Source organism: Xyrauchen texanus, chromosome 26, assembly GCF_025860055.1.
Source record: "Xyrauchen texanus isolate HMW12.3.18 chromosome 26, RBS_HiC_50CHRs, whole genome shotgun sequence".
Classification (NCBI taxonomy): domain Eukaryota; kingdom Metazoa; phylum Chordata; class Actinopteri; order Cypriniformes; family Catostomidae; genus Xyrauchen; species Xyrauchen texanus.
The window spans coordinates 6915701-6943232 of record NC_068301.1 but is presented as its reverse complement, the minus strand read 5'-3'; the positions used below and the strand labels follow the sequence as shown (position 1 = coordinate 6943232).

Below are 27532 nucleotides of genomic sequence, written 5' to 3'. Positions count from 1 at the left end.
TTTATCCACAACATCTGTAGCATGCTGTCGATTACCACAGTTTTTTTTTAAATATTGTCACTCAGTTTGAATGAACAAAAAACAGAAGAAAACAGAAGAAAAACATTTATGCATATGGTTGCAGTTATGCACTAGCAATGTAAGGCTACGGGGGCAGTGTATTTCTCTACATGAGTTTTGTTTGTTTTTAGAAGCTCTAAAGTTTTTCTATGGTAATCAACAATTGATTTCAATTGTTTACAGAATATAACTTTAATATAATTACTTTTTGACCTCTTTATCCGACCTCTTTATCCGACCTCTTATATAAACAACTCATATTTTTGGCAGCCTCTCTCAATTACACCATCAACTAATTACATCAAAACTAATTCAAGCACTGCGACCAGTCACCGTTATTTATTGAGCTGTCCCTGAGAGAGACACCACCTTCTGTTTCTCCGAGGCAGACGTACCCCCTCACTGACCTCCCCAAAGGTCAAGGGGGGCAAGACCAGGGGGAGGGGGACGAGAAAGGGTGTGCAGCGGAGTGAACCTTGACCCTAACACACGCCACCCAGCATCCCTCTTTCAGTCTCTTAAATGGACATACACACACACCCACCCAAGTGCCGTCTGTCATGGCCCTGACAGGCGTTATTGAGGTGGTTGGGGGTACATAAAAGGAGGCCCAAAAACTTGCTAAATCCCTGACCGTGACCCTGAACGTTACCCACACACACTTATTCAGAAGACAGATACATTATGAGTGGTGGGGTAAAAGGTTTAGACCAGAGGATGCATCCACTGTCCTGTGGGTGAATAAGTGTGTGTGCATTTGTGTTTAAGCAAGAACATGTGTGCTGTATATTTTAATATGAATGCAAGTGATTGATAGTTGTATAGCAAGGATATTTTATGGTGAAATCATTGGTACAGTATATCACAAAACAATAAAAAGCCAACGTTTTCTTTTCAGAACGTTAGCAGAACTTGTCTAGCTTCTAAAATTTGGAGCAGTACTAAGTTTTCCTTAGAAAATAAATCAAACAAGAACAACATCAAGCTGGAAATTGTGCCATTATGCAAATTCATGTTTGTTTTTTTTTTTAATTTGTAATTGCTAAAATAGTTTATGTCCATTACTGGTGCTAAGTATTAGATGTAATGCATTCTAAGTAATGAATTACTATAATTTCATTGAAAAAAATTAAAGTAAGGGATTACTCTTAATTATTCAGTAATTGAATTACAGTTACATCTGATATAATTGAGTTAAATACTGTATAGACTTTAGAACAATTCTATATAAAACAATAGTGACTTTAAAATCTAAATGTAATGTCTAATGTTAAAATATATGTTTTCTAATTTAACGCTGCCCCTTTAAATTCTTTGGCCAGTTCATGAATAATTGATTTGATTTTATATGATTTATTTGAAATAATTAAAAGAACAATTTCATGTCTATCCTTGTATTTTTCATCTGGTCAAGGTTGACAAGCGTTTTAGAAAGTAATTAGTAATACAATTACTTTTCAGACAGAGTAATTCGTACAGTAATCTAATTATACTGTAGAAGATGTAATTAGTAATTAATTACTTTTATTTAGAGTAACTTACACAACACTGCTGGTGCTGCACGATGCTAATATTTTTGGCCTCTCTTACATTTTATTTACATTGATATAAGACTGACTTTCCTTTAAAAAAAATCATTAAGCAGAGGATAAAAAAATATTTAAAATCAATCTGACAGATAATAATTTTAAATAGTCAAGGGTAGAAAAACGGAAGAAAACACTCGTTAGATCTGCTGGATGAAGGCGCTCTTACAGCTTGAGGCGGGTTTATTTCGGGTCTCAATTTGACTTCAAATAACTCAAAGTAAAGCCTGTTTTCTTACTCAAACCCGTAACGTGTAAAACGTCAAATAAACATGACCAGAAAAGGTAAAAGTTGTAAAGAAATAAGAAAAAACGATCGTTCGATCATTGTAAGCAGCTCGTGCAGCGTAAAGATGAACGACATTAAAGGCGTTGCTTCCCTCTTGTGGTTGAGTTCCGCCATTGCAGTTTCATTTTCGCTGGCTTGCAGACGAGGTCATTTCAGCGCTTTGAGAATGAGAAGTGGAAAAGAGAGGCGTGTGAAGAGAGGGAAGAACGAGAGTGAAATATAGGCGACTTGTTTTTCATTCAAGTGATGAGCACTTTCCAGCCACCCCAGCACTTTTTTTTTGCTGTCTAGAGCTATGACTATCTCCCTTTCTCTACCTATATCTTTCTCATTCATTCTAGAGCCACTCTTCCTCTTTTAAAATATTGAAAACAAAAACCCACTTCAAACCAACCCACAATAAAAACAGCATGCCTATTTTACCTTGTCAATGTTTCTCTTCAATAACACTTTCCATTTTTGTGTTTGCTCTCTCTTGTACCCGCGTTCAAAGGATGTCAGAGGAAGTAAAGGGGTGAAAGACAGTGTTTGGGGGTGGAGAAAAAAATGTGGGTGTGAGGGAAATTAGGAGAGAGTGACTGTATGAACTGCCGCCTCTTTTAACGCCACTCTCTCATTCATCCTCATTCTCTCTTTCATGTCATTTTAATTTTAGATAAGAGCACTTTTGTCAGGCCAGAAGTTTGGGTCAGCAGCCTTCTAACAAGTTTAGACATGAATATTCAAATGATATGAATATTTGCTCTGTAATTTGCATGAACAGGGATTGGTCAGCTTGATAGGGCACTGTGTGATGGACTGACATCTTTCCTGTACAATGATAAACCTGAGAGGCTCAGACAGCAGACGGAAGGCTGTGGTTTATTTATAAAATGGCGGCAATGGTGAAATGTCTGAATTCCAGGTAAGTCAGTGTTTTTCTCTGTCTCTTTCCTTCTCTCTAATGATCTCTCGAGAGGGGGCCTCAAGGTTACAGTAATTAGTTGCGCCTTCACTAACAGACTCTGCTAATGAGAGGACATCAAAACCAACTGGACTAGGGGCAAAAGTAATTAAATGTCAGGAGCAACTCTCTTGACATATGCAAGAGACTTGAATATCTGTGTGTGTGTGTGTGTGTGTGTGTGTGTGTGTGTGTGTGTGTGTGTGTGTGTGTGTTACATACAGTATTAGAGTAGATGAGATATATTTGAGGTAATGTGTTTGAAAATCAGTGTGAATGTGCTGTGTATTTAAATGTTTATGTGAGAATATACAGTACTAGTGTAAACTTTGTTATAATCAGGGCCGTGTAACTGTTATTCTGCTGTGTCTGCATTTGCGCTAGTGCATGAAAAAAGAAATGATGAAAAAAACAACCCCACTTGTAAAGCTTTGCTCTATTATCTGCAGCAAAAATGTAGAAATCACAACCTAAGCGTTTACTCTGTTCAGGTTTTAGTTGCTTTTCACAGTCCCACACCTTCACAATAAAAAAACAGAACATTTTATGTAATAATTACTTAAAACTACTCAGTTCTTCCTTCATAATAACCCTTAGAAAACTACATTTATTTGAGGTGCACACACATACACACACACACACACACACACACACACACACGCACACACATTTCCCCCCTACATTATTCAGGTTATTTCATGAAAAATGTGCATCATTATACCATTTGTTTCTTTAAAAATAACTTGCATAAAACAAATATAATAAGTAAAATGTGAATTAATAATTTCATATTCATAACATTATATTAATATGAAAATGAAAGGAATATTCCATGTTCAATACAAGTTAAGCTCGATTGACAGCAAAAAAATTAAAAATAAGAAATTGAAGGAACATTGAGGCACAATGGAAGTGAATAGGGCACATGTTTGCAGGGTTTAAAAGGAATAAATATAAAGCTAATAATTTAATTACATTTATTAAATTTATTTTTCAATAAATTGCAACGAAGTTGTAAAATTGGCTATAACTTTACACAGAAAAGGTTAGAAAGTGATTTTATCACACTAAAATCATGTTAACATGCATATTGTTTATGTCTTGTGGCTAAGCTTTTAAAACAGTTAGTATTTCAACGTTATTGGATTGGCCCCCATTTACTTCCATTGTAAGTGCCTCACTGTAATCCAGTTTTTCGTTTATTTCTCCCCTTTTCTCCCCAATTTGGAATGCCCAATTCCCAATGTGCTCTAAGTCCTCGCGGTGGCGTAATGACTCGCCTCAATCCGGGTGGTGGATGACGAATCTCAGTTGCCTCCGCGTCTGAGACCGTCAATACGCGCATCTTATCACGTGGCTTGTTGAGCGTGTTTCCGCGGAGACATAGCGTGTGTGGAGGCCCACACTATTCTTCGAGGCATCCACTCACAACTCACCACGCGCCCCACCAAGACCAAGAACCACACATTTAAGCGACCATGAGGAGGTTACCCCATGTGACTCTACCCTCCCTAGCAACCGGGCTAATTTGGTTGCTTAGGAGACCTGGCTGGAGTCACTCAGCGCACCCAAACTCGCGACTCCTGGGGTGGTAGTCAGTGTCAATACTTGCTGAGCTAACTGGGGCTGGGTTACTTTTTAGTAGGGATGGGCGATACCACTTATTTTCTTTTAGATCCGATACCAAGTATTTTTAGGCCGATACCAATACCGATACCTCTAATAAATTTATCTTTGGATAAAATTTGTAACTTAAATTATTACTTAAAATTTGTATATAATTATAGGCCGTATGTTGTTTATAATAAGTATAAACAACATATCAAACCACAAAATTAACCATAGATATTATTATATGGTTACTATTACTAAAACCAAGTTACAATATGAATACTACAGTAATGCAGTAGTATCAAAACCTTGGTTATTGCCAAAAAAAAAAAACATGGTTAATACAGTCATTGTTACTAGTCATGGTTAATACAATATTACTACAGTAAATCCATGGTAAGTTTTCATAAGGGTATCATTTATTAACGAGGTTTAAAGATCATTATCAATGTTTTAACACCTCTGAATTTAAATAAACCTGTAAAAATGGTCACACAAGCCCTGTATAATACATGTCATGTCTAGGTTTGACATTACTTGGTGTGAATCACTCCAGATGCTGTTTATCTGTCATTACCTCATGAAAGCACTGCTCTCTCGTTGAACGAGCACTGTGACTGAAAGTGTGAGCGCTGTCTGACTGCTGGTGTATTTTAGCATTTCTGCGCATCAAGATGAGCGGAAGGAAAAATAGTTCAGTTGCCATGCAACAATTCCATTCAACTATGCCATGCAACAATTCGCTCATATAATTCTTTTTTCCACTTCGAAGCATATGAGAATATTCATGTTATCTAAATAATAAGATCACTAGTAAAAAAAAAAAAAACGTCATAATCAATATTTTTATGTGAGGATCGATATTCTTGATACCACATCGGTATCTGAAGTATCAATACTCTAGTATCGGTCCGCCCATCCCTACTTTTTATGTTCATTTTGTTATCAGTTGCATGTTACAGAATTATTAAAAACAAGGGTATTCCAAGGCTCTCGGTTAAAGAACATGAATTGACTTGTACTTGTTTCCCTCAGTTCAGCCTTTAAAAAGATGCAACTGGTGCTGATTGATTGAGTTTTTCCAAGAATATTTCTCACTCGCGTCATTCTCTCTCTCTCTCTCTCTCTCTCTCTCTCTCTCTCTCACTCTCTCACTCTCTCTCACTCTCTCTCTCTCTCTCACTCTCACTCTCTCTCTCTCTCTCTCTCTCTCTCATTCCGTGATATAAGTGCATGAAAGACCACAAGTTTAAACAGGAAATGGGGATGACACAAGAATGACTCACACACAGCAAAGAGGTTTGTGGGTAATAGTGACACACAATAGATGCCATGTGACAAAACCTTCACGTTTTTCACACTCTTTAGTGATATTTCCAATGAAGATATTACAGTGTGCAATGGGAATAGTTAAGGTTTCGGTAAATTAGTCATGTTTATTTTGTACTAGAAATCACAAGATCAGTCATTACAAAAACTGATCTCTATAGCATATTTTAATAAGTAATATGCAAATGCTGAATATTTGATCGATGAATGAAATATTAAGAGTCTTCAAGAGACACGTAAGCTTCTGAAAATGAATGGCATATATTGATTAATCTGGCCAAATAAAGTTTCTTTCAATCACTAACTTTCATTAGTTGACTTTGAAAAGTGCTCCTTGAAATGAATACTTTTAATTCAATCTTATTCTTTTAGAACTTGTATAAAAACACAGTTATGTAGATGATTTTCAATGTAGTGCACCTTAGAAAGTTAAGGCTTTTGGAGGTTATAAAGTTAAGATAATAGACAAATATCAGTCCTAAAACATCAACATTGAGCATGTTTCTCATGTTATCTATTTATTGGCCTAATGGCTGGATTTTACGTCCCCATTAAATCTTAGATCACACTAACACTTATATTATTAATAAATAAATATAAAAAAAATTGGCTGTATAAAAAACATAAAATATAATATGATGAATAAGAACCCCTACTTATTAGGCATTATTAGTATTTTATTTATTTATTCATATTGTATTCATACATTTTTATTTTAATTAATTAATTTGTTTTATTTATTATTTTTATTTATTTGTTGACTATGGTTTATCTTTAAAAACATAACCTTCTTAGTTTTACATTACAGGCTCCTCAGATCAGTGTTTTGGTTTATGGTTCTTTAAAGCACTAGTACAGATAGTTTTCTAAAGAACTGGAGATTAAAAAATTATTTGTGGAACTTTTAAAAGGTTCTGCTCTAGCATCACTTTGTAAACCCTCTTTTTTAGATCTAATTGGACTCTTTATTTTTAAGAGTGAAGGGTGGTCTTTAGTCAAACACACAGATGAAGGAAGTGAGACACACTTTATTGCAACCTAAGCGTCATATTCGCCTCTCATAGGCCTTTCGTCTATCATGAAAAAGACCCAAGAAAACAATTCGATGGCATGTTGACTGTGATTTTACAGTATGCTTACGCTTGAAATTGATAGTTCGCCTCACCAATGTGACTGTCTGGAAACAGGTGATCAATCTTTTCTTTCATTTCAACTCATTCAATATCAATGAGTAATGCATCTTAATTTAGTAACTCAGTCGAGTGCAGTGGGTGGCAGAGGATGAAGGTTTCGCTTGCCTCGTTTGGAAAGTGGCTTTAATTTGAGTTTGCCTCCTATGACTAAAGCAAGTGAAATTAGTGAACCACTAAAACAGCACCCACAGTCACAATAGTGGCATATCGAGTGAAGGAGATGTTCTCATTGAGTGATCCGAGGACAGAAAGAGTTCTGAAACATTCCGGTGAGTCACAAACACACCGACCTGCGATATCTAATTAAAACGTACTTAACAAAATACGGTATCCTATTGAAATAGGCTAGAATTTTATATCAGATTACTAGTATGATTTCTGTGCATGATTCTTGTGGATTGGTCATTGGTTTTTTGTGATTTTGTACTGTAGGTTTAGTAAAAAATAGTAGAGAGAAACTAATCTTTACATTAAATCAACGTTATTGTGCAATAAAGTTCCGATATTATGTTTAGTGATTCTTTAATATTGTGAGTGCTGAGGTTTGTCTTTTTAATGTCTTATTTATGTAAGTTTGTTCAATGTAAGGCTTAAGTTACTTAAGATGGTTTATTTTACGGGGGACTGGCAGCTCAGCGAGTAAAGACGCTGACTAGCACCCCTAGAGTCGCGAGTTTGAATCCAGGGTATGCTGAGTGATTCCAGCCAGGTCTCCTAAGCAACCAAATTGGCCCGGTTGCTAGGGAGGGTAGAGTCACATGGGGGGGTTGCTATAATGTAGTTCTCGCTCTTGGTGGGGCGCGTGGTGAGTTGTGCGTGGATGCCGCGGAGAATAGCATGAAGCCTCCACACGCGCTACGTCTCCGCGGTAACGCGCTCAACAAGCCACATGATAAAATGCGCGGATTGACGGTCTCATACACAGAGGGATCTGAGATTCGTCCTCCACCACCTGGATTGAGGCGAGTCACTACACCACAAGGACTTGGTATTTAGGCAATCCAAATTGGGTAGAAGAGGGGAGAAATTTTTTTTATTAAAAAAGAATGTTTATTTTAAGAATATACAAAGCCAAAGTTAGTTGTAAATATAAATAAAATAACACTTCACAATAACTAACTGCATTAGTTAACATGGACTAAAAGTGAATAATACATTTACAGCACTTATTAATATTGGTTGATGCTTATTTCAACATATATTAATAGATTTTGCAAATGAAAAGTTGTATACTGTTTGTTAACATTAGTTAATGCATTATGACCTAACAATGAACAATTGTATTTTCATAATTAAATGAATTTACTAATATAAACAAATTGAACCTAATTGTAAAGTGTTACCAATTAAATATAATTTTTCATTTAGAGTGATTCATATTTATATTATATAGATGTTAATTAAATACTGATTCATAGTTGTTTATAGGAATGCCTATTAACTTTGCATTTACACTGATTGTGTGGCACATTAATAAAAATGGTTCAACTTTTGTTGAAACTGTAATGTATTTTTATTATTTTCTTACCTTTTCACAAATTGACTTGATTGCATTCATAAAATGAATCTTAGATTGCAATAATAGATTTAGATGTTCAACAAGTCTAGCCACGTCATATATGACCTAATTAAAAAATCAGAGAACTGAACAGGAAAATCTATTTATTCTTGGAAATGGCCGTGTAGATGGTGCAGTCATTAATTTCACCCAGAGTAAGGAGGAGAAAAGCTGTTATCCTCCCAAGAAGTGCAACACAATTCTCACGGGATGAAATCCTCTCCTGTCTGCATTAACAACTATTGGTGGTGTGTTTACGTTTGTTTGTGTGTATCTATATGATGCCGTGCAGGACGGGACATGCCCCTCTCTCCCTGCTGCTCTCTGGGAGGCGTAGGTGCTGTATTAGGATGAAGAGAGTGACAAACAGGACGAAAACAAAATGAAAGTGAAAAGTAAAGGGCAAAGGGAAGACGGAGAGAAGTAAAACCGCACACAGAATACTTTTGCTGATGGAAACTATACAATTTTGCGACTAACGTGTTGTTACATAGATTACGGGCTTTGGTTTATTTTTTACAACTTGGAAGGAATTTGGATGTTTTATCATTTACATTATAATAAATGTGAATGTTGGATGTAGCAATACCAGTATTTTAAACCATGTTAGATAGCTATAGGTGAAACTGCCATGATCATTTCAATTATAATTCAATGAAATAATCTGTATTACTGGAAATACCAGGCTATTTGGACTTTCATGGTTATTAATTTTGGGCTAGATCACATGCTATTCTATTTTTCTAATTCTTATGTACTTATTATACATGCTGTTTTGTCACACTACAAGACTGTTTAACTGCAATAAATGTAAGTGATTGAAAATGAAACGCTTAAAAGAAACTATGTGTAAAATATGTGTAAAATATACACTTCATTCATATACATTTTAACCTAAAATATTGATGTTAAACAACATATTATGGACGTTTTTGTCAACTACCCTCTTATCTTGTAAGATACAGTTATAAGACTAAGTTGCACATTATGTCTTTAAGTTATACAATTTAAAAATATATAAATATATTGATTAAATACATATAGACTACTATAAACACATATTAGACATTGTTTTTAGACATTGTATTTTAAAAATAGTTTTCAAACAGTTTCTCTCTGTTTTTGCAGATATCAGGATGTCTAAATCCATAGAGGATGACAAGATGGGTACTGAACTTCCAATGGACAGTACAGGTAAATATGATTATTTCAACATGAACTTGTGTTTATCCTCACACTAGTGAAAGAGTAATTACGGCTAAATACTATGACATTTGTAGTACAAAAAGTCATATTGTTCGTGTTTTATCGCCCCCGCCAGAATGATTCATGCATAAAAGTGTTTGTGTGTGTGTGTGTGAATTTGTTTTGTCACAATTCTCACATTTTCCACTGAATCACACACTCACAGAACACTTTAGTCAGCCGTGGCCCCAATCTGATCCACACACACACACGCGCGCACACACACACACACCAGCAGTAACAGTAACCCAGGTTAAACGCTCCATGGTATTCCAATAATGCAATGCCTCTGGCTAACCAGACCACGCTTTGTTGATGTGAGGCCCAGAGCCTGAGGCACTACTCTGAACTGATGTGTGCTTACATGTGTGTTTGTGTTTGTGTTTTTTACAGACTCTGAGAGGAACAGTCCTGAGGCCAGCGAACAGGTGTGTGAACATCTTTCACTACAAGTTTTATATGAGTTATTGATGTAAATACGACGATTCAGCGCGTTAACTCAGTGTGATTAATTATATATAAAATAACACATTTAAAAAATTAATGCAATTAATCATGTCTCCAGACCAGAATAAGGAATATTCCATCAGAGCAATTCAAGCTTGAAGTACCACCTTTTTTCAGCAGGGGGCAGTAAGCAAAACTCCAGCTGTATAGGGAACGAGCAGCTGTAAAGACAATAAACCACATTTAGGCTTGCTTGGCATTAGTGACAGAACAAGATGAGAATGCATTGTTGTGTTCAAAAACAGCTGGATTTCATATGCATGGATCTCAAGAAGTTTCAAACTGAGTTTAACTTCACACAGACACCTAAAAACACTTTGTTTATGACGTGACTCAACCAAAATGAGACGCTCCAAAAGCGTCCAACTGACGCATGTGTACATTGACGCATTCTTAGAAAAGCCCTTATAATGAATCTACCTGGGACAGATGAACAAATTCAATTACAAAATGGATCTCTGTGGACTGTCGGCCAATGATTGGCTTATGTTCAATAATATGGAAATAAACTATACATTGCCTTCTTAAGCCACTTTTTGCATTATCCTATCAGTTCTTCACATGTCTGCCACAATAATGTAATGCATTTTAGCTATCTGAAATAGATGGGCTTTCTTAGTTATGCGAATATTTATACATGCGATTATTTGCAATTGTCATGTAATTGATTTGATTTGAAATGTTAATCAATTAAGAGCCTAAACGAAATACACTTGAAAATAATAATTCAAGAAAATAGCCAACTATTATTACACAAAAGAGACCGTATATCACATATCCATATATTTAACAAATGGCGTAATCAATAAGGGCCATTGTGAAGTATGTCAGTGTCTTGGATATTAAGCTCATGGATGGTTACTTGGAAGTTTATTGAAGGTTACATTGGTGGCTTTACAAAAATGCAAAAACAAATAAGCAAAAAAACAAAACAAAACAAAAAAGCCATATTGATCAACATATAATCTGCATATTTTGAGGGAAATGTCCTCCTTAATGTCTAAGGTAAAGTCCATCTGTTAAAGACCATCTAGACGATCCACTAGTGGAACAATATTTTGTGGACAGTTTGTTAAATCATGTTTGGAGACACTGGAAAAAGCTAAATGTTAGTGGCATCTTACTTATGAACCATGTTAGAGGGAGTATAAAGGAGTCAGTCGGTAGTATTGCCTCAGGGGCTTGTAGTCTGCAATGATCCAACTCCAAAAGTATTTTGCAAAATGTCGGGGTGTCTGATTTAAGCCTAAAAACGTCTGATCAAAAAGTCAGTGTATTCTTTGGAAAGGGTATTCTTATGACAGTCAAACGTTTAACAACCTAGTCTCATTGAATCACGTTACTGTAAATACATTTTCGCTAAATGATTTTTATGTTGCTCGTACGTATTGCGCATATTTCCTGGTGAAATAAACACTAAACTACAACGATGTATAATTCATTTTTACACAAATCACATGTAAAACGGCAGATTATCAGTTCATAAACACTTTCCCCATTCCTCGCACAATGCTATCTTATGATATCTAAACACTTTTACTGTAGCGCATGACTTGTAAGGTGAATTTGATCATTTGAATTACATAACCGACTAAATTTACAAGCATGATTAAGTTGCGCAGTAGCCCAGTTGCACTTGTGATACACAAGTCCTTAAAGTCGGCACGAAACGGAAGTTGTGACCGACTTTACTTCCGTATTGTGACGTATTTCAGAGTGAAACAGCTTATCGAACAAGAAACAAATGTAGGGAGGGGATTTGAGTTTATTCATTGGTTGTTGATTGGATTGTGAAAAATATGGCCGTTGCATAGCAGAACGGAGGCAGATCTGAATGCACGTTTGCAGCTGACACACACGCACCCCTTCCAGCATGCTTCTCAAGTCAGAGCCGGTTATCGATGAATCTCAACGCATTTATTATCAAACTGACAACATAAACATACATGCACATCGTGGTCATAATATGATTTATAAAATAGATTGGCTGAAGTTTAATTTAATGCCGACTTTATGAGCACGCAGTACCGCCGCTCCCTATAAGCAGACTACGCTGTCTGCGTAGGGCACCAACTCCCTAGTGGGGCACCATCTTAGCCTAGGAGGGCACCGGAAAGTCCACCGGCTGACCTTACTCGCACGTTGTACATTATTCAAGGACCCGAAAGCAGTTGCGGAACACAGATGATTGCTTCGCGCTCACATCACACGAACGCGCTCACATCCCCCGTCCACCTGGAATTCTGCGTAGGGCATCAATTTGGCCCTGAGAGCATGTGAGTTGACACATGAGCCAAAAGTGTCAAAGAAGCAGCACAAAATTGCTTTGTGTTTTTCATCTCACATTAGCTTTTTATGACACAATCGGTTAGGTTTAAGGTGCGGTCACATTTACCTTTGCACAGCTAAATTTCGTGGGCGAAGAAGGTGTGGGCCTTCACTCTGTGAGTGATGTTAAAAAGAAACGTGCCGCTTAAATGACATCCGTGTCAACTATGAATATTCAGTGTAGCAGTATACGAAGCATCACCCACACAGAGGTCACTGCCAAACCAAGCAACTTCCTATTGGTCAACGCGGCAAATTCGCCTGTCAGTATTCCCCAAACTTGAACTTAATGTGAAATCCGCGAGGGGATTTTCGAAATTTACGATCGTGTAGATTCCCATTGAAATTTGCCACAGTCACAGATTTTTCATGAGATCAGGCTGATTTCTAAATAATTTGTTTTCATTTTAATCAGTGTTAGAATTGTTTTATTTGAAACAATTTTTCTTTTTTTTTCTTATCAGGCCCTGCCAATGAAAACAAGTCCTTTCTGTCTGTCTCCTGCCCCCAGCAACATAAAGGTGTGTTTGTTTGCTTTTCAGAATTATTTTATTCTGTCCTTGTTTACTAAAACAAATGCAGCTAGTTCTACGTTAAGATAGCAATATGCAAATGAGTCATTTGAGCTGCATTTCAAACTAGATGACAAAAAATATACAGATGCAAGACACTGAGAGAGCGAGAGAGAGCGAGAGAGAGAGAGAGAGAGAGAGAGAGAGAGAGAGAGAGAGCTATGATATTTAAAAAGTATATAAAGAGAGATTGATCAAGTAGAAGTAAAGTGTAAAGGGGAAGGATCGACATTTGAGAGAAGGAAAGCTCCAGTCAGTAATGTAATGCAGAACCTTCAGTTACACATGATGGACTGGATATTTACATAAATAAATGAGCATAACTGCTGCTTTTCACCTGAACCTGAGAGTAAGTTCATGACTGGAAGTATGTGTGTTTATTTATGAAAATATACTTCATGTGTACTTTTACTAAGTGCTAGTTAGCAAAGTTGGTTGTTGACATGAAGTGATGGCATTGATCCATAGAATTTGAATGTTAGCGTCAAACTAGCTGTACCAGTAACAAATGATGCCTTTAATTTGTTACAGATCAGGTCTCTCACAATTGACTTGATAGTTCATAATTTGTATATTTTCCTTTCAAATATACAAACTTCCATTGCATTGTTTTTCAAAGTTTTAGTGTATTATTTTTATTAATTAAATACTGTAAATAAAAGCTCATTAAAACATGCTAAAAAGTATTTTTATGAATATATATTTAAAACTGTGTTACAGTACAGTTTTTGTGTTTTATTAGTTTCTTTCAAATGTGTAAACTGTTAAGTTTGTAGTAGAAGAAAATGTAAGTAGTAAAGAGTATTCTTGTGTTTAGAAGTGTGTGTGTTGCATATTGCTTTTGTACTGTTGGTGTTTGTGACTGGATACAGTATGTGCGTGTACATGTGCAAAGGATCGATGTGTTACATTATTAGTGTTTATGCTACATAAATAACTGATATAACATATATTTAAATGTATATTTAATATATACAAAAACACTAATCTCTTTATATATATATATATATATATATATATATATATATATATATATATATATATATATATATATATATTAGATTTATATATAATATATATAAGAGATTAGTGTTTTTGTTATTATTGTTGTATATTTGAGTTAATATATTTATTTGTGTGCTTTGTAGGTGAAAGCAGAGGAAGCCGCTGAGATGGCCAGTGTTCATGCCCCTCCACCTCCTCCAGCTCAGCCTCCTCTATCACACACACAACTTATGCTGGCAGGCAGTCAGCTTGCTGGGGTATGTGCTTACACACAAAGACAAGTTCATGAAAAAACAGGAATGCAAAACGACCAACATACTAAAACCTTTTTTAAATCTTTGATGGGGACGGTTAAAGACTGATTTTTAAACCTCATTTAACTAAGTAGCAGTCAAACAAAACGTCATTAACGGCATTAACAGTAACACTTTCCTCTAAGGTTTATTTTAAAGTACATTAGTAAATGTAGTATTTATCATGAACTAACAATGAATGATATATTTTTATATAATTTATGAAAATACAATTGTTCATTATGTTAGTTCATAATGCATTAACTAAAATTAACATACAGAACGTATAGTTTTAATAGTGTATTTGTATGTTACAATAACATTAAACAAGATTAATGAGTGCTGTAAAAGTATTAATCATTGAAGTATTAATTCATGTTAACAAATTTCGTTAACTAATGTTGACGAATACAACTTTATGGATCTGGAGTGGTGGTGGCCTAGTGGGCTAAAGCACATAACTGGTAATCAGAAGGTTGCTGGTTTGATCCCCACAGCCACCACCATTGTGTCCTTGAGCAAGGCACTTAACTCCAGGTTGCTCCGGGGGAAATTGTAACAAGTGCACTGTAAGTCGCTTTGGATAAAAGCGTCTGCCAAATGCATAAATGTATTTACTTCTTTGAAGCTACAATGGTGAAATTAGTGCACTTGTCAAATTGCTACACAAACTTGCTGCAAAAGATTTAAATGGGGCTTTCTTTTGTTTAAACAGTCCTCTCAGATGGCGAAGTTATGTTTGGGTTCCCAAAAGTTTTCTCAGCTGAACCCTTATGACCCTGAAAGTTATTTACATGAAGTACCCCCTGAAAAGTCATGTTCTAACTTTTCAAAACATAAACAGAATAATACATTTAATGACTAATAATATTTCAAATGTTTTAATGTTACACATTATTTGGTATTTCGATCTTTTCTATCTCACGCTCCCCTTTGCGGTTCAATCATGAACATGTGGTTTCATGAACACATTGGTCTAAAAGTAGAATTCTGAAACAAACTTTTATTTTTTGCAACAATAATACAGCTGAATGCATTTATTTTTGTAAACAAATGGCATATGGATATATCAAGGATCTCTCTTGCTTTTTTTCTCTTTATTTTTCGCTCTCTGCCCCTAATAACCATGCTGCATGCTTTTGGTTAATGTATAACCTTTGTAATGTATTAATGCTATGGATACTATCAATGGGTTTTGCTTGCTTAAAAGTTGCTCAAGCTAAATTAGCTTTGAATTCTCGCTCTGCTGCTTGGTGACAATGTTCTTTTCTCCACCTTCTCTCTACATCCCTCACTTCTTTCCTTCCTCTCTTTAGCTGGCAGCTCTCCTTCCTGCACAGCAGCAGCTGTTGCTGCAGCAAGCTCAGGCGCAACTATTAGCTGCAGCAGTGCAACAGTCCAATGCAGCGCATGCCGCCCATGCAGCTGCGGCAGCCAATCAGCAGCATCAACAGCAGCAGGCTAATCAGGCAGCAGCACAAGCCCAGAATCATGCCAAACCTGAGCAAACCCCACCTCCGCTTGCCCTATCACAGCCTATCCAGCTCACTGCCCAGGTACTTCTGCAGTGTGGTTTTAGTTTTAAAATACAATGAAATACAGTTTATAAAATGGATAGTTCTGCCTCGAAATTTTGATTGGATAAGCTTGGAAGTAAAAATCCTATTAATTTTTTACATAGGGGAATCATTTACAATATCTTATAAACAGATGTTTTAAATCTATGGTATATACTTTTGTTGAAGTCATCAGTCAGCATTATTTCAACTTAATTAAAATAAATAATGGGGGGTCAGCAAGTAAAGATGCTTACTACCACATCTGGAGTTGCAAGTTCGAATCCAGGGCGTGCTGAGTGACTCCAGTCAGGCTTCCTAAGCAACCAATTGGCACGGTTGCTAGGGTGTGTAGAGTCATGTTGGGGTAACCTCCTCGTGGTCGCTATAATGTAGTTCTCCCTCTCGGTGGGGCACGTTGTGAGTTGTGAGGGATACCGGAGAATAGTGTGGGCCTCCACACGCCCTAGGTCTCCGTGGTAATGCGCTCAACAAGTCACGTGATAAGATGCGCGGATTGACGTCTCAGATGCGGCGGCAACTGTGATTCGTCCTCCGCCACCCGGATTGAGTCACTACGCCACCACGAGGACTTAGAGTGCATTGGGAATTGGGTATTCCAGATTGGGAAGAAAAGGGGAGAAAAAAAATACAAAATAAAATAACATTTAGCTCTGCAGTGACTGGAGACTTCCATTATGCAATCCCCCTAAACAACACTTCTATATATATATATATATATATGTATATATCTGAATATTTTACAACACACCTTAAACATATTGTTTCTATAATTATTATCAACAAATTGAAATCAATAGTTTACCATTTTTCCATACTTTTTCATTCGATTATTTCATTCACAATGCTTCGTTCATTCCCTTATTGAAGACGTTAAGTACACAGTCTTGAACTTTTGTCTGTTTGTATGATTTCTAAATGCTTTTATGCTTCAAATCAACGATTGTAATGTTGTGATTCGCCACAGAGCTTGTTGGTTTGGTTCATGTCTTAGAACTTATGAAGGATGTTTATGAAATCCCTATGGAATTAAAGAATGGGAAAAATACTTCCAGAACCAAGATGCTGAAAAGTGGGCTGGCACTGTTTTGCTCTATAAATCTGTAACCACACATTGTATAGTGGCAATTTGCAACATAGCTTGGCAACCAGAAACAGCCTACATACTTAAATGCATTTTGGGGGGAAATTATTGCAATCCTATTATCAACTTTAGTGTCTTTTATTATTATGCGGTTGCCACCTGAAGTTTTTCCACTCTAGGTTTTGCATGGCTGACGATTACATCAGAAATAAATAATAAAACACATTTACAGTAATATACCTACAATGGAAGTCTAACATTATTAAAATATGCTACCATTGTCTTTTGTTCCCTGAAGGTCTGGTTAAGTAAACAGTTTGTTTTCATTTTGTCACAGTGACATAAGACTTGAAATATATATATATAAAAAACACCTCAAATTAACGGACAATGCAAATAGTGTTTTACTCGAAATGATTTGCTTTCAAACTTTGTCATGTAACATGGCTGTACTTTTTCTTCTGTCCCCCCTTGTCTTTTCTCTTTTCATCCTCATAAGTCTCTCTTTCTCTCTCTGAAGGACATTCAGCAATTTTTGCAGCTACAGCAGTTGGTACTGATGCCAGGTCATCATCTACAGTCTCCTGCTCAGTTCCTGCTGCCCCAAGCCCAGACTCAGCATGGCCAGCAAGGTATGATACACCCATTCACACAATGTATTAAGATTGTTATGGGGTCAATGGTAATCGTGGCTGTAACATGTTGAATGCTCACCCTGTTATGTGTTTCATCACAAGCATTATTATAATTTCAAGTAACTGTTGATACAATGACGAAGTGATGTCTTATATATATTTTTTCCTGATTATATTAAATTACTTGATCAATGATTTTGTGATGCTTTAGTTTATAATGGCCATTTACTCTCTCTCAGGTTTGCTTTCGGCACAAAATTTGATTTCACTACCTCAGCAAAGCCCAGGGAGTCTCCTGACCACCCCTCCTAGACTGGGGCTCCAAGCACAGGTAAGCACAAGGGCCTTTGTAGCCTAGGCTTAGAACAATTCTACACTAAAGGCCCCGATACACTTCTGGAGAAGTTCTTTGTTATTTGTTCAGAGGTAAAAAGAAGTTCGAAACAGCCGAGCAATGGTATACTGTTTGCAAACATTCAGACATCCTTCACACCGCTGTGGGAGGCGTTTATAAGTACATTTAAATATGAGGACACTCAGTAAAACCTTAACTAATGTGACATTAAAATGAGTTATCAATGTAAGCCTCATTCTATGAGTAGAATGACACGAGGTCAGTAAAAGAAGTTGATGATGATTTAAAGTACTATATTGTTTATATGCAGTAGAAAATGTTTGATTTGTCTTGTTTACATTCTGTTTAAATTATGCTAATGCACAAACACGCTATTTGTAGCGCTATAAGCACCGATTACACTCTATTTTTGTAATTTATGATGACACTGATACTACAGCAAAGATTGGTGTATAAAAGAGTGTCAATGGGCAGAATACAGACAAAAGAATGATGATAGGTATATCTTATTTTAGGCAGATGTATGAATGCTTTCTCTGCAGATAGCACATGAGTGAATAGGCTCTTGAGAGTATTTGAGTAAATTTAAACCCTTAAACCCTTAAAAATAAAAAAAAAGTTGCATTTCATGGTCTTGGAAAATATCTCTAAGCAAACGATAGTACAGATGTAGGGTAAATTTGCACCAGCTCGCTAATAAATCTGCATGTCAGTGTGTTCATGCTGATTGAACTCGACTGACATAACAAAGAAAACAAAATTAGCTGTTGGCCTCAATTTAGGTGGAGCTTCAGGTCACACCTTCTGATGACATGGACCAATGGCAGAAATGTGTTAAGCCGGCTGTAAGAACATTTCCTAAAAGTTTGCCTAGTTGAGCTGTTACAAACCACAAAAACGAACGCAAAAACACCTTCTTTTTGGCCAGATTTTGCTCTAAATTACATCACACCATTCGTTCTTTGATATCGTAGGATGTATATTGGGGCCTTAAGGAGGAACAGTCAAAGTTGGTCTCATAAGACATACCCGTTGGCGCCCTCTGCAAATTTGAAAAGTCCAGTGAAGTCAGGCCTGGCTCCACAAGGGTCCCTGGGTGGGCCTGGTCCACCCTATATAGAGGCTGGCCCACTCTGGCATCCAACTCCCCAACTGTCTGGCTCACCTAGTGAGTCCTACAGCCCACTTCACATCACAGAGCTGGAGCCAGGCCTGAGTGAAGTGAAAAAAATATATTGCTGCCAAATGCATCAAATTTACACTAGTCATGTGTCAACTGTAACAAGGGAACTAAAAGACAAGGGTAGAAAGAATGACATGTGCCCTAACTAGGCGGCAAGCAATAAAATGGACCTTTTCATTTTAATCTAAGTTTTAATTTAAGAGTTTTTGTCCTAATCCAGTTATGATCATGACAAGCAACAGGCAACAGAACTTTTTGTAAGTCGCTTGGTGTCTATTTCTGTTGAGGTGCATTGAGCAGTGCTACCCACACTAAAATCCCTTTGGTCCAAAATTCACATAGATGAACGTAGGTTAAACATAACATGTATCTTGATTGGCTGTGAATGTGTCGCTCTGCACAGCATTTTTTTTTCTTTCAGAGAGGACCTAAAAAACAGTGGAAACTTGTCACGTCGCACCTGGTTGGAAAATGTTGTTAGACTAAGGGAAAAATGACAAATGAGCCTTAGAAACAATGATTATCAAGAATTCTTTCTGGAATATGTATGAAATGTTCTCAAACTACGCAAGTGTTTGAGAAAGTAGTCTGTTTTCCCAATTTGTGCTGTAGCATCATCCTGATGACAGGCTGTGGTCATTACAGAGGGAGAAGAGTGTGGAGAGCACCGTGAGCTCCGCCCCCTCCTCAGCCCCGCCCATGAGCTCCATTTCCTCCGTGACCCCACATGCAGAGGAGCCCAGTGATTTAGAGGAGCTCGAACAATTTGCACGAACCTTCAAACAAAGAAGAATTAAACTGGGTTTCACACAGGTGTGTGCTAATGTCTGATATTTTTTGTCACTTTTTGAAAACACCTTTTTAAAGTCTGACACTTTTAAAGTTCTGACACAACTAAAATGAACTTTATTTGCATTAATCATTTTGGAGATACAGTCCTCAAGATCCAAGCACAATGTTGTAATGTCGGAAATGACTACAATTCGGAGGAAGTTTCAAATTCATACATTGATTTGATACTAATATTCCAAATATAATAAAAATGTATCATTAATATCACATTTCACAAAAATATTACTTATATGAGATCACATGCATTTGAGCTGATCTGAAGAAATGAATAAAACAAGTGAATGCTAACTATGCTCTATGTCTTCATGTAGGGGGATGTTGGAATGGCGATGGGTAAACTATACGGCAATGACTTCAGCCAGACCACCATCTCACGCTTCGAGGCTCTCAACCTCAGCTTCAAGAACATGTGCAAGCTGAAACCCTTGCTGGAGAAATGGCTGAGTGATGCAGGTGAGTGTTTGTGACTGTGCATGCTTATTTCCTATTGGCATGTCACATTGGCATTCTTTATTATCAATGTTGTGTGTGTTTATTGTACAGAAACCATGGCAATAGACAACATGCTGCCGAGCCCCAGTTCACTGTCCTCACCTCTGCTGGGCTTTGAAGGGTTGCCCGGACGCCGCCGGAAGAAACGCACCAGCATTGAGACCAACGTCCGCATTGCCCTGGAGCGCAACTTTATCATGGTTAGATGCACACGCCATACTACTAAGATTTTAATTTCCTTTTACAGAAATTGTATTTCACTCAAATTAATCGTTCGTTATTCCACACAGCAGGAATGACCTTTTTTTTGTTGCTGTCTCATGATAAAATTATATTACCAGTAGTTTTGTTTTTGCTGATGGCATTTTTTTTGCTCTCTGGAGAAGCAGAGGTCTGCCAACAAACTAAATGATTGCAATACACAGTATAACAATTTTATGTCACCATATTAAATGCACATACCTCTGTCACGACTGTAGAACTATTACTAATTACTATTACTGTGAACATATTATATACATGCTTAAATATATACACTCACTGACCACTTTATTAAAAACACTATGGTCCTACTAAAGTGCCCGACATGGTCTTTTGCTTTTGTAGCCCATCCGCCTCAAGGTTCGACATGTTGTTCATTCTGAGATATTATTCTGCTCACTACAATTGTACAGAGTGGTTATCTGAGTTAACATAGCCTTTTTGTCAGCTTGAACCAGTCTGGCAATTCTCTGTTGACCTTTCTCATCAACAAGGCATTTCCGTCAACAGAACTGCCACTAACTGGATGCTTTTTTGTTTTTGGCACCATTCTGAGTAAATTCTAGATATGGTTGTTTGTTAAAATCCCAGGAGATCAGCAGTAACAGAAATACTCAAACCAGCCCGTCTGGCACCAACAATCATTCCATGGTTGAAATCACTGAGATCACAATTTTTCCCCATTCTGATGGTTGATGTGAATATTAACTGAAGCTTCTGACCCGTACCTGCATGACTTTATACATTACAGTGCTGCCACACGATTGGCTGATTAGATAATCGCATGAATAAGTAGGTGTTCCTAATAAAGTGCTCAGTGTAGCTGAGTGTAGTATCATAGGCCAGTTTACTTTAGCAAAACAGTTTTCTGAAATTCCTAAAACAGTTGTTTCTAACCAAATCTTCACTCTAAAGCAACACAGTTAATGTAGCAATAGATTTTGGTTTTGATATGATAGCAAGCAAGAGAAAATAGCTAATGGATGATAAACGTCCAGCTGCCACCACCCGCACTAACAGTACAAATTCAAACTTACAAAAAACAAAAGCTCAAACTTTGCCCGCTCCAAGATCACTTTGTTTCATACGGCTTCACATGTGGTCACAACCTACCGTAGACACTCTAGTTTTTATGATGCACACAAAAATGTTGGTTAGACTGATCAAAGTCATGTCAAAGCCAATATGTCACTTAAAGCACTAGAGGCGTCTTATACTGTTTTACTTCTTGTGGAGAAGTCATAATTAAAAGCCTCATTCCATTGTTTAAGGAAGTAATTCAGATATTTTAGTTCACTGACAAATCAATAATATGTCCCTTATCCAGATGAATAAATTGAATAGGAACAGGTCAGTTTGCATTGCAGTTGATAGTGTGAATTTTTTGAATAATTACTACAGTGAATTATTAACAAGTACATTTTTATAAAAAATATCCAGTTCAAAAATAGTTTAATAATGTTAAATAATGAACAGTTTGAATGTAAGGTACTTGAGCCATACTGGGGACTACTGGTGGGAAACATGTCCTAAAAAGTCCTTGAACAAAAATTGTTTAAAGGAAATGTTTTGTGTGCATGCTCTCAAAAATAACAAATAAATAAATCTGTATTTGCGTTCATTTTTGAATGGTAATGTTAAAAAAAAAAAATTGCTCATCTGCATTTTTGCATGCCTAGCACTGTTGTAGTGTGATAAAGTGTGCATTTTAGACGCTTGAATCAATCAATCAAGCATGAACATGAAAGAGTTTTGGGCTGAAACTTGAGTGCACATGTCTGGCATGTCTCATGCAACTCATCTCACAGGGTTATTATAGTTTTGAATTTGTAGTCTTTATCTCTGTTTTATTTTCAATGTATCCTTTTAATTTAGTTTTCACTGCCATCTAGTGGCATTTTACAGTTGTAAAGGTTGTAATTTTATGATAAACTGTGTACATGTATCTAAAATTCTAAAATCAATTTGTGGTCATTTTGTATTTTATTTTAATTAGTTTTGGAGTCATGAAAATGTTTGTCTGTTTAGTTTTTTTTATATATATTATTTTGGTTAACAAACATTTTTTAATTTAGTTTTCAGGTCTTTTTTATTCAGGTTTTGTTATAGATAATAACACCCTCTCACCCTCTGCAGAACCAGAAGCCTACCTCTGAAGAAATCCTGCTGATGGCCGAGCAGCTCAACATGGAGAAAGAGGTCATCCGCGTCTGGTTCTGCAACCGACGGCAGAAAGAGAAACGTATAAACCCATCTAGTGCCACCCCTCCCCTGCCCACTCAAGCCCCTGTACAGATGCACAAACCCCCATGCTATAGCCCGCACATGGTACGGCTTACCCACTCACATTTTTTGACTGTTGATTTAGCCCAAAGCCATTGAAGTTAATGATTGGCTTTGAAATCATGTTTGGAATGAGCATGGTGTGAATGGGTGCAAGATGCGGTTTAGAGAAGGCATGTCTGGTCATGATCATGTTCAATGAAAGAGTAGACCGGACCTTCAGTTGTTAAGCCTAAAAAAGCATTCAGTGGAAATCGTCTTCCTGATTTTGTTTGTTTGTTTCTATCCAGTTTAAACTTACTTGAGCTTGACTACAATCATGCATTTAAAAACTAGAGTGCATGTTAGCATCTGCATGTCATTGTCCTTATGTATACAAAACATCCAAATCCATCTTATAACTGTGTGTGTAAATTACATTATTGCAGTTTAATAGCATAATAAACAGAACTGTTATTAAAATGTATATTAAATTATACATGAAGCGAGCAACAGACTGCTGCAAAAATACGTTGTAAATAGACAATTTGTACATAACGGGTGTAGAATAGAGTGCCTTAATTGGCACTTTTCATGATAATTGAATTGGGGTGAATATCATTTTAATCACAATTATTTTTTCGATTAATTGTGAACCCCTTGTATGCATAACCAATAAAGGAGGTTAGATCTTAACAATGTTGTCTTTTTTTTTTCCATTAGATGTCCAGTCAGTCACTGGCCCAAGCAGTCACCAGTCTCAGCACAACAGGTAGGATTTCTCTAAGATAGCATAGATGGAGTGTATATGTTGTACTAGGTTAGACTTTTTACATTAGTGGTTACAAGGACAGCTACTAATTCTCTCTACGTATGTAGCCGTCAGTCCCACACCTTCTGTGGCCTGCCCCCTTAACCTCAGTGGACATGCAGCAATGAGCTCCGCCCCTTCCTCTGCGACCCCACCTCCTCTCAGCACAGTGAGCCCCACCCCACCCAATCTTAGCCACACTGGCTTGAACACAGGGTAAGAATTTGTCCACATTCAAATGTTCATATATAAGTATATAAGTATAGCCTAGCCTACATCCCAGCTTTGATTGATTTTCATTCTGCTGAACACAAACAAAGATGTTTAGAAGAATATCTCAGCTCTGTACGTCCATACAATGCAAGTGAATGGTTGCAATATTTTGAAGCTCCATAAGGACAATAAAGGAGGAATAAAAGTAATCCATACGACTTCAGTGGTTAAATCAATGTCTTTCAAAGTGATATGATAAGTGTGGTTGAGATACAGATCAATATTTCTATCACTTACACATTCTTCTTCTTTTGTTTTTGGTGATTCGCATTATTTGCGTATATCACCACCTACTGGGCAGGGAGGAGAATTTATAGTAAAAAAAATGACTTAAATATTGATCTGTTTCTCACCCACACCTGTCATATTGCTTCTGAAAATATACAGTAAATGTAAACACTGGAGTCTAATGGATTACTTTTATGCTGCCTTTATGTACTTTTTGGAGCTTCCAGATTTTGGTACCCATTCTCTTGCATTGTATGGACTTACAGAGCTGAAATATTCATCTAAAAATCTTCATTTCTGATCTGCAGAAGTTAGAAAGTCATACACATCTGGTATGGCATGAGGGTGAGTAAATGATGAGAGAATTTGGATAAGCTGGAATTAGTCAGAGCTTTGTTTAATTAATAACCCACCAATTATAGAAAACTTGTTATTTGTTGATGTAATTTCAATCAATTATCTATAAATGTTATTTATTATATATTAATTCTGTACTGAAATAATTACAGCTTAACTGTATTCTCATCATACTTCTACACTATTCTCTTGTGTTCCCACTTGCCTATTTTAGTGTGATCGAGCATGCTGAATTTCTTGCTCTTTAGTTTTCTCTCTTTGTCTATCTTGATGTAATTCTTTCCAGCATGTGAAAAACAAAACACTCTCCACGATAAGGATAAGGTTTCTCTTGAAATGTCACTAAAATGCTTGTTTCTCTCCGCTTGTATGAATGGTGCGTGTTCGTGGGCATGTGTAAATGACACCAAACACATTGCAGGAACACAATGATGGGTGTAAGCACAGGATTGAACCAGGCCTTCCTTGGCAGTAACCCTCTGGCCACAATGCAAGGTTTGTCATAGAGAAAGGACAAGAAAATAAGGGGTAGAGAGAAAGATGGAGGCAAAATAAGATATGCTTAAAAATAAATATATATACCAAGTTAAGGGAACAAGAGAATTCTACATGAAGAGAAGAACATACTGAAAGATGGAAGTATGAAGGTGTGATTTAATAGTGTATATTTATCATATTTAATAAGGGGGTGGAGTTGGAGAGCTATAATTATTACCAATCAAACCTATCCATCATTCCATTATCAAACAGTGTTCCACTATTTTTAGGAGATGTAAGTGACATTATTGAAGCAGACCAAAGGAATGAAATATGTTCACCGCATGTTCATCACATCACATCTGCATCCCCACTACTTACCTACGTGTGTGTGTGTGTGCGCATTCTTGTGTGTGAATAATTGTTTTTGTTAATAATTTTTTTGTCTCATTTCAAAGCTTCTGTTATTTCTACATTCTTCCATTTGTTTAAGTCATTATGAAGTCAAAATTGGTCTTATATTCTTTCCAATACATGTTCCTGGTCTTATTGTGCATGATTCTTCATTGCACATTATAACTTTTAAATTGAATGCCTGTTAAGGTTATGGCAATAATAGAAAATAAAGACAGATTTTGAAACGTGATTAGGTGAAATACTGCTCTCAAGGGGTAACTTGACCTTTAGCCTCCAAGTAGCAGTCAAAAAGTCTACTTCAAAGTGGGTGCCAGTACCCAGGTTTGCACGATCCAATTAACTGAATGGATAAAATCAAGGCCCACTATATATTGTTTTTTCATCGAATACTGTGTTTCGCTTGTGAAATACTTCACACTATGGAAGTAAAATGAGTTGTGACTGCTGTTTCGTGTTGACTTGAGTGCTCATTTTCATCCTCATCACTCAGACTTATAGTATAAGGAATATATAGGAAGAGTTCACTCCAAAATTATTATTCTCACATCATCTGCTCACTCTTATGTCGTCTCAAACTCGTGACTTTTTCTTCTGATGAACACAAACAGATTTTTTAAGGATATATGATGTGTTTATATCCGTACAATGCAAGTCAATGGGCTCCAAAACGTTCAAGCTCCAAAAAGGACATAAATGCAGCATAAAATTAATCCATAAGACTTGTGTGGTGTAATCCGTCTTCTGAAGCAATACAATCGATTTGGGTGAGGAACAGACAAGACATGTCAAGTGCGAGGAAGTATAATAAGCTTCTCTCATGAATGTGCCAAGGAGACTGGGGATGTCAAGATTTATAGTGAATAAGGACTTCAATTTTGGTCTTTTTCTCACCTAAAGCAATCGAATTGCTTCAGAAGACATGGATTAAACTATACGAGTCGTATGGATTACCATTATGCTGCCTTTGGATCTTAGTGACTTACATTGTCTGGATACAAACACATCAGACATCCTTAAAACTTATTTTTTTTTGCATGTGTTCCACAAAATAAAGAAAGTCATACGAGTTTGAGATGGCATGAAGATGAGTAAATGATGAGAGAATTTTCATTTTTGGGTGAACTAAGGTTTTTCAAAGCGCAAATGCATTATGTACTAATATGCTTTCTTCTATCCTTCTTTTTCCATTTCTTTTCTCATCTGTTTCACAGCCCTGGCTGCCAGTGGTGGCCAGATGTCCATTTCTGCTCTTGAAGGCAGTGGCCAAATGTTCCTGGGTGGAGCTGGAGGTCCAGGAGCTGAACTTCGCCAATCCCTCTTTTTAAACCATCCCACTTTACTGGCCCTGGCAACAGGTGCAGGAATGGGACTGGTCGGCACCCCCAGGGCTTCTCCGCCTCCTGGTGCGAGTGGTGTGAGACAAGACTCATGCTCCGTCTCCTCCTGCTCAAGTCCCACCTCCTTCTGCTCATTAGGTGAAGCCTCACCACCCCCTCTGGGTGGAGCTATGGCTGAGTGACACCAACAACAACCTGCTGCACTTGAGGGGAGTCAGAGGGGCGGAAGAAACAAGAAAAACTAAATTCGCCTTTTCAACCAAAGCCATCTCTCTCTCACTCCATGTCTCTTTTTTGCTCTCTCTCTCACTCTCACTCTCTCTCTCTCTCATTAAATCTTTTAATGCCAAAAATACAGACAGATAGAGGGAGAAATGAGCAGGAGAGAATAAGGATTAGGAGAGATCAGGAG

General features: G+C 36.9%; 1 protein-coding gene across 1 annotated transcript in view; it reads left to right on the top strand.

The window, feature by feature from the left end:
- LOC127619842 (POU domain, class 2, transcription factor 2-like) overlaps positions 1 to 27302 on the top strand; it is a 59566-nt gene extending 32264 nt beyond the window's left edge. The window contains exons 2-16 of the mRNA XM_052092858.1: positions 9698 to 9763; positions 10208 to 10242; positions 13114 to 13170; positions 14370 to 14483; positions 15836 to 16075; positions 17701 to 17817; positions 18042 to 18146; positions 19966 to 20166; positions 20517 to 20658; positions 20749 to 20897; positions 23095 to 23286; positions 23944 to 23992; positions 24100 to 24247; positions 25311 to 25384; positions 26995 to 27302. Coding sequence (XP_051948818.1) covers positions 9698 to 9763; positions 10208 to 10242; positions 13114 to 13170; positions 14370 to 14483; positions 15836 to 16075; positions 17701 to 17817; positions 18042 to 18146; positions 19966 to 20166; positions 20517 to 20658; positions 20749 to 20897; positions 23095 to 23286; positions 23944 to 23992; positions 24100 to 24247; positions 25311 to 25384; positions 26995 to 27302 — 1997 coding nt within the window. The remainder of the gene's footprint in view (positions 1 to 9697; positions 9764 to 10207; positions 10243 to 13113; positions 13171 to 14369; positions 14484 to 15835; positions 16076 to 17700; positions 17818 to 18041; positions 18147 to 19965; positions 20167 to 20516; positions 20659 to 20748; positions 20898 to 23094; positions 23287 to 23943; positions 23993 to 24099; positions 24248 to 25310; positions 25385 to 26994) is intronic.
- Positions 27303 to 27532: the final 230 nt, after the last annotated feature.